Source organism: Hypanus sabinus, unplaced genomic scaffold (genome assembly GCF_030144855.1).
Source record: "Hypanus sabinus isolate sHypSab1 unplaced genomic scaffold, sHypSab1.hap1 scaffold_1391, whole genome shotgun sequence".
Classification (NCBI taxonomy): domain Eukaryota; kingdom Metazoa; phylum Chordata; class Chondrichthyes; order Myliobatiformes; family Dasyatidae; genus Hypanus; species Hypanus sabinus.
Window position 1 is genome coordinate 70,989 of NW_026779463.1, and position 8,117 is coordinate 79,105.

At 42.5% G+C, this 8,117-nt stretch overlaps 1 protein-coding gene across 1 annotated transcript; it reads right to left on the reverse strand.

Annotated features, from left to right (window-relative positions):
• Positions 1 to 3,113: 3,113 nt before the first annotated feature.
• Positions 3,114 to 4,271, reverse strand: LOC132386919 (N-acetyllactosaminide beta-1,3-N-acetylglucosaminyltransferase 3-like). The gene has a single exon (XM_059959273.1). It carries the CDS (start codon positions 4,269 to 4,271, stop codon positions 3,114 to 3,116), a length of 1,158 nt encoding a protein of 385 aa, XP_059815256.1.
• Between the last annotated feature and the right edge of the window lie 3,846 nt (positions 4,272 to 8,117).

Consider the following 8,117-nt stretch of genomic DNA (forward strand, 5'->3'; position numbering starts at 1 on the left):
CATCCTTGCTACACCCTCAAAAAACTCCAACAGATTAGTCAAGCATGATTTGCCCTTGGTAAATCCATGCTGGCTCGGCCTAATCCTATTTCTGCCATCAAGATGTGCCACTATTTCGTCCTTAATAATGGACTCAAGAAACTTCCCCACGACTGACGTTAGGCTAACAGGGCGATAGTTCTCCGTTTTCTCCTTCCCTCCCTTCTTGAAAAGTGGGATAACATTAGCCACTCTCCAATCTTCAAGAACTGATCCTGAACCTAAGGAACATTGGAAAATGATTACCAATGCATCCGCAATTTCCTGAGCCACCTTTTTTAGAACCCTCGGATGCAGACCATCTGGACCCGGGGATTTATTAGCCTTCAGTCCTACCAGTCTACTCATCACAGTTTCTTTCCTAATGTCAATCTGTCTCAATTCCTCTGATATCCTATGACCCTGGCCCATCCATACATCTGGGAGATTGGTTGTGTCCTCCCTGGTGAAGACAGATCTGTTGCCATTTCCCTGTTTCCCATAACAATTTCTCCCAATTCATTCTTCAAGTGGCCAACATTGTTCTTAACAATCTTCTTTCTCTTCACATAGCTAAAAAAGCTTTTGCTATCCCCCTTTATATTCCTGGCTAGACTGAGCTCATACCTGATTTTTTCTCTCTGTATTGCTTTTTTAGTTAAGATCTGCTGTTCCTTAAAACTTTCCCAATCATCTGTAATCCCATTCATCTTAGCCCTGTCATACTTGTTTTTCTTTAATGCTATACAATCTCTGACTTCCTTTGTCAACCACTGTGGCCCCTTCCCCCTCTTTGAATCCTTCCTTCTCATTGGAATGAACTGCTTTTGCGTCTTTTGTATTAACCCCAAGAATATCTGCCACTGCTGATCCACTGTCTTTCCTGCCAGGGCATCCGCCCATTTAACTTTGGCCAGCTCTTCCCTCATGGCTCCGTAGTCTCCTTTATTTAATTGCAACACTGACACCTCTGATCTGCCCTTATCCCTCTCAAATTGTAGATAAAAACGTATCATGTTATGATCACTATTTCCTAATGGCTCCTTTACTTCAAGATCACTTATCAATTCCTGTTCATTACACATCACCAAGTCCAAAATAGCCTCGTTCCTGGTTGGCTCAAGCACAAGCTGTTCCAAAAATACATCCCTTAGACATTCCACTAACTCCCTATCCTGGGGTTCAGCACCTACCCGATTCTCCTAGTTCACCTGCATGTTGAAATCTCCCATAACGACTGCATTACCTTTAGCACATGCCAATGTTAACGCCCTAATCAACTTGTACCCAACATCCACGCTACTGTTTGGGGGCCTGTACACAACACCCATTAGGGTCTTTTTCCCCTTACTGTTCCTCAGCTCAATCCAAACAGACTCTACTTCCTCTGTTCCCAAGTCACCTCTTGCTAAGGACTGAATCTCATTCCTCACCAACAGGGCCACCCCACCCCCTCTTCCCATATCTCTGTCTCTACAATAGCACCTATGCCCTGGTACACTCAATTCCCAGGAATGATCCCCTTGCAGCCATGACTCCGTTATCCCAACAATATCCTAGTTCCCCATTTTCATCTGAGCTTCAAGCTCATCTGTCTTATTTCTGACACTACGTGCATTCAAGTATAGAATTCTTAGCCCATTCCTCCTCTCTTTGCTTAAAACACTGTCTACTGTACCTAACCCAGCTCCTTGAACTTCCATCGGGCAAATTGCACCCTGAATTTCGATGACCTTCTCAAGATCACCCAAACCTTGTACACATTTAACCCCATGCACCTTCTGACCAACCCTCTGGATCTGGATCCCTGCCCCCTGCCCATCTAGTTTAACCCCCCCCCCCCCCCGAGCAGCACTGGCAAATACTCCTACAAGAATGTTAGTACCCCTCCGGTTCAGATGTAGACCATCCCTTCGAAACAGATCCCAAAGTCCCTGGAACAAAGACCAATTATCCAAAAACCTGAACCCTTCCTTCCTGCGCCATGCTCTCAGCCTCGTATTAATGTGCATAATCATTCTATTCCTCGCCTCACTCGCACGTGGCACAGGTAGCAATCCCGAGATTGTCACCCTGGCGGTCCTGCCTTTCAACTTCACTCCTAACTCCCTGAACTCTCTAAGCAGGACCCCCTCACTCACCTTACCTACATCATTGGTCCCTACATGGACCACTACATCTGGGGTCATGCCCTCACTCTCAAGAATAGCCTGCACCCGATCTCAGATGTCCCGGACCCTGGCACCAGGGAGGCAACATACCATCCGAGACTCCCGATCTGCCCCACAAAATCTCCTATCTGCCCCCCTAACTATAGAGTCCCCTAAAACTATCCCTCTCTTCTCTTCCCTCGTCCCCTTTCTAGTTGAGGGTTCAACCTCTGTGCCAGAGGCAGGACCACTACAACTCATTCCTGGTAGGTCATCCCCATCATATTGATCTGTTGGCCCCACATGTTGATTGATCTCTTTCACTCTCTGCAATGTGAATACTCCAGTTAAAGCCATCTCCTGCGTGTGTGCTTTTATTTGATATGCAGTTACACAGACACAATGCAGGCTGACATTTGAGTACAGAAGTGATGACCTTAAGTTTCTCTATTCCTCCAACCCTGAGACAATTTTATATCTAGATTCTTTGTTGTTCTCACAGTTCCAGTCCAAGAAATTCATTTGTCTCTTTCACATTTTGCAAGTGTCATGTAAGAAACGGCAAGAAAAATAAACACAGATATAACTGTTACTAAAAATTTTATTGGTGTTATTATACAAATGCACCAAGTTAACATGCTGTACCTATCTGCACGCAATGCAACAAGGACTGTTCACTTGGAATAACTTTACAATTGACTTAAATTGTGATGCTCCTGTCTATATTGCAATGTCATTATGTGTGCAGTCAGAATTAGGCTGAGTGATGACACCTAATATCTTTACAAACATATGTAGAATGTAGAAAGGCGCCAACCCTATGAATTAATGAATCCTCCAATATAATTTAGGAATTAACCTTCTTACATTGCATAAACAACTGATTAACAAACACATGTTTACAAACTGCATTCCATTCCAGCAGTTGCTACATTCTCCCATGACTCATGTGGTCCTTTCCGTGGATGCAGACTTCTGGGGAGCATGAACACACTTCAGATTAGCATCATGCACTGCATCCCACAACAATAGCATTTCAAAAGACCGAATACGGTGCACTAGCAGCAACTCACGGTAATAGCAAGGATTGAAAGATTCATCTTGGGTTAAAGGAACACTAACTCCAGCTGTCCTAATTCCGCTATGGGAGTGTGGGGCTAGTCCAGCCTTGGCCAGACACATCCCAAAAAATACATCACCAGTGGGGTACAGTTCAAGGTCTTGGGCTATGTAGAAAATGATGTGAGCTGCATACACAGACATGAGTATGCCCGCTCCACTAATGTATGGTGGGTACAACTTGCTGGTGGTCACTATTTCTGGTACATAATACTTACTCGACTTCTGGCGTTTGGGCCCAAACCCATAAATGAGACGGCCCACAAACAGGTGTTGGTGAACCTTCATGCCTAGCAAGTAGTCAACCATGTTATCGGTGTTGGCAAAGACATCATCATCTGCACTAAAGATGAATTTAGCACTAGGGCAAAATTCACTGACCCACTGCAGCAACTTGTATTGTTTGAGGGTGAGGTTGAAAAAGGTATCCAAGAAATCCCATTGTAGTATATCTCTGTGTTCTCTGTTTTCCATGGCTAACATCTGATTCAATTTTCTACTTTCATTTTGGTCAGGAGAGACACCCGTGATAAAGACTCTCTTAATTAGTACCCCATTGAATTCGCGTTCCTTGCCCCAAGTCTTCCTTATCATTTCCCACCGATCCTGGTTGAAAGGGTGAGATTTGATCACCAGGAGCAGGAAGACATTCTGAGATCCTTCTTGACCACCACATTTGTCTGGAACATTTTGAATCATGTCAAATTCTCGACAGTGTTTATACATCAAGAAGTTTTTTATGTGCTCTTTCTCTTGATGAAATGAGGACAGGTGCAACAATGTCGTGTTCGCGTGGCACTTTGGCTTGAGCACTGATTCAGTTGCATCACCGGTAACAACCTTGGGCAGGTCATTGCGATGAACAGTTTCTGCAACAACATCAGTCTCTCGACATTGGTCATTATCCCAGAACATGAAGAACAATCCCAGAGTAATCAGAACACCCAGCACTATTTTCTCATGGAATCGCCGATGTCTTCTCATCTTTCACCTGAAGTACAGAAAAAAAATGGATTAATTGAAAGAAAACTTTACATTTACATGATGCTTGAGAAGAATGGGAAGTTTAAGCTGTAATGAAGTTCACTAATGCTTTGTAATATTGACCCCAAAATGTTGGTGAGGTAAGGAATAGGCAGAGCCCTACACGCTGCTGAAAGTTTAATTAACCTGAAGCATTCCATCCCAGCAGAAAAACAAATCTACCTATAGGATATCATCTCTGTCATTAAACTGAAAGTCGCATAGTTTATTTCTGGGCCTTAAAGGTATATGATTCCAAAGGCTTTATTCCACCTCGCTTCACAGCTCTCATCACTCCTCTCGGGGCTTAAACTGAGCTGGGCCAGACATAGAGCAACATAGCACAATGCAGGGATTTTTGCCCATGATGTTGCACCGAACTTTTAATCTGCTCCAAGATCAATTGATCCCTACTCTCTCAAATAGATGTCCATTAATCTTTCATCCATGTGTCTATCTAAAAGCCTCTTAAATCTCATTGATACATCTACCCTTATCACTTTCCAGGCTGTGCATTCCATATAGCCACCATTTTCTTTTTGTTAAGAAAATACTACTTCTGACAAACCCCTATACTTTTCTCTAATCACCTTAACATCATGCCCCCTGATATTAGTCATTTCTGCCCTGGGGAAATGCTGTTGGCTCTCCATTCTATCTATGCCTCTTATCAGCGTTTTCACTTCTATCAAATCAACAGTCCCCAACCCCCCCCCCCCCCCCTACCCCATCTTTGCTCTAAGAGGAAGGTCCCAGCTCGGTACCATTCAGGTTGAGTTCACAGGTTACTGATGCTATAGAAGATGATGTATTATTGATCATTGATTAGTAACTGAATATATGGCAGTGCAGGGAAGGTAACGTGTTAGAACAGTTACTGAAAGCATCAGATTTTCGTGGTATTTCAACCTGGTTTATGTATACCTACAATAGGAGAAACATATACTCAAGGAACTTGGCTTTTTGCTTCGATCTTAACCAGAGAATTGTATTCTGTTACGTATCCCGTAACTGGATCACTTACCAGCAAAGATAGAGAGGTCCGTTGAAGTCTGATGGCATTACTTTAAAAAGTTTTTTATTGATAAAGGGGCACAAAAATAAGGTTAATACAAACATTCAGATAATATCCGTCATCAATACTAAATCTAAAAGCGCGGGTATAATAATAATAATCAGTGAGCTCTATCGTTGTCTAGGGGATAACGAATTGTCCAATGGAAATATACGGTTCACTGCATTTCGACAAGCTGCCGTCATTTGGTTGTCGCTGTGGTGCACTTTGTTGGAGAGAGAGAGAAATAGGAATAGAATGGAACAGTTACCCTGCGGGTTTTCCAACCTTTATGATTTTGATCCGTCGGATTCTCGTTGGTGTGGCCGTTCACTTGTGGCCTCTCCTTTAGCTAAAGCCGTTCTTCCGTGGTAAGGCCGCCAATCCCAGGCAAGGGAAGGACACACACGAACCCCCCACCGGCTGTCGCTATTAAACGCTGTCACAGGATTTCTAGCGTGTCTTCTGGTGCGTCTGAGGGACCGTCTTTACAGCCCCTCTTTTATCTGGACTTACGGGGTCTCAATCAGGTTGGGATTATGCAATCTCTCCCCGTCACCCAGACCACGTTGCCCTGAGGGTTTGCTCGTAACCCAGTCCCCATTCCACAAAGGTGTCTCCAAGAGACAATGGCGGTTTCCGTGGTTTTGTCTTGCTGAGGGGCCAGGCCACATTCCAAAAACCTTGAGGCTCCTCTCTCATTTCCTGAGTCCAAGACCCGAGTTGTTGCTGTTGAACCCACTTCCACCACTTGTTCTGGTAGCTACTTCCGGGTACTCACTGTCCTCTGTGTACAGAAGTTATCACCAAGGTCTCTTTTCAATTTTCCTCCTCTTCTCTTCTATCTGTGATCTCTCATTTTGTCTCTCCAACTTTCCAATAATGACAATCCATCTTATCAATACCCCTTATGATTTTAAACTTCTGAGGTCACCTCCCATACTCCAAGGTATAAAGGTCCAGCATGGGCAACCTCTCTGTAACTCGCGCCCTCTAGACCAAACATACATCCTCCTAAATCTCTTCTGCACCCTCTCCAACTTGGCAGCGTCTTTCCTATAACAGGGTAACCAAAATTGAAGAGAATATTCCAAAAGTGGTCTCAACAACAACTTATGTAACTGCAAATAATGCCCCGCCCCTAAACTCTACACCATAACTGATGAAGGCTAGCATGCTGAACGCTTTTTTCACCATCTTGCTTTGTAGTGAACTATGTATTTGTCAATGCCTTGCCTTTCATTGTATCAGCCCTACTCCATTTGAATGTCTATTGTTACGTATTCAGGCAACAATAAATATATGAGTTCGGCAAGGGTTTATATAACAAATAACACTTTTATTGAACACTGAAAACAAACCCCCCAAAAGTAAACAGACACTAACGTAACCGGAAACACCTGCTGTGCGGCAGCTCAAACTGTTCTCAAAACGATGCAGTTCAAACAGTTCTTAAAGCGATGTTGCAAAAACAGTTCTTTTAAAGTAGTATTGCCAAAAGTTCGAAATGCTCACATTTCATTTAAAAGGAGAGACTGTATAAGACGATTTAAATACTCTTTCACGTCGTTTTGCTTCGATCCCCGACGTCGAACATTTCCCACGAAGTATTTACGAAACGAAACGGCTTAAAGGCACTGACCTTTCCTTTATCACACTGTCCTCAATCTTCTGCTATCCCGCAGAGATTAACACGAGAACAGTCAACGAATTCCTCCTAGATAAGGTCGAACCCGTTTCACCGTCGTAAATCGATTCTGCTCGATCTTTAACTCCCGAACTCCGAACTTCACACTCTACTGATTCTCAAACTAATAGTATTGTAAATAAACTGCTGGCAATGAGCTTTTAAACTTCAGGCATTAGATAAAACTTCATCTTTCAACTAAACTGCGTCATCACATTAAATCACGCAGTGGCATGAAGTCAACTTGGCAAATCCAGTCACGAACTGCCCCTCCTCACAGGGTGGGGTCTTCCTTTTATAAACTGTAAAAAAAACTATCACGTGATCTCTACTGGCGGGGAAAATGACGTCACTCCACCAGCACGAGACCATTACCTCAAATCCAGTATAGCTTCAACCCCAGTCACGTGACAAGGGTACCACTGTCATATGTCACGAGTACGTAACACCTCCCTCCCAAAAAAAACATTTTTGTTCTGACAAGAACAAAAATTTTGAACAATTGCTTACAAGAAAACAATTGCATAAATGTTATAACATATATAATATAAAATACCATCATATAACAGCTTATAACTCACAATACAGTAGGAGTGTTACAATTGAAAAAAAAAACACTCCATAAATAAAATTGCATTGTACATTCAACATCGTGATAGACAATCAGGAACCACATTATCTTTACCTTTAATATGAGTTATCACAATATTGTACTATTGTAACATCAAACTCAGATTTAATAATCTTCTGTTTTTGTTTTTCATATTACTCAGAAAAACTAATAGGTTATGATCAGTGTTTACAATAAGTGGTTATTGAGTTATACCAACATATACCTCAAAATATTCCAAAGCTAAAACAAGAGATAACAATTCTTTCTCTATTGTCGAATAGTTTCATTGATGCTTATTAAATTTCTTAGAAAAATAAGCTACTGGATGATCAACCTCATCACCCTCATTCCTTTTGCAATAATACTGCTCCTGCAGCCTCATCACTAGCATCCGCAGCCAATGAAAACGATTTTTCAAAGTCAGGTGCCTTAAGCACAGGTTGTTGACATATC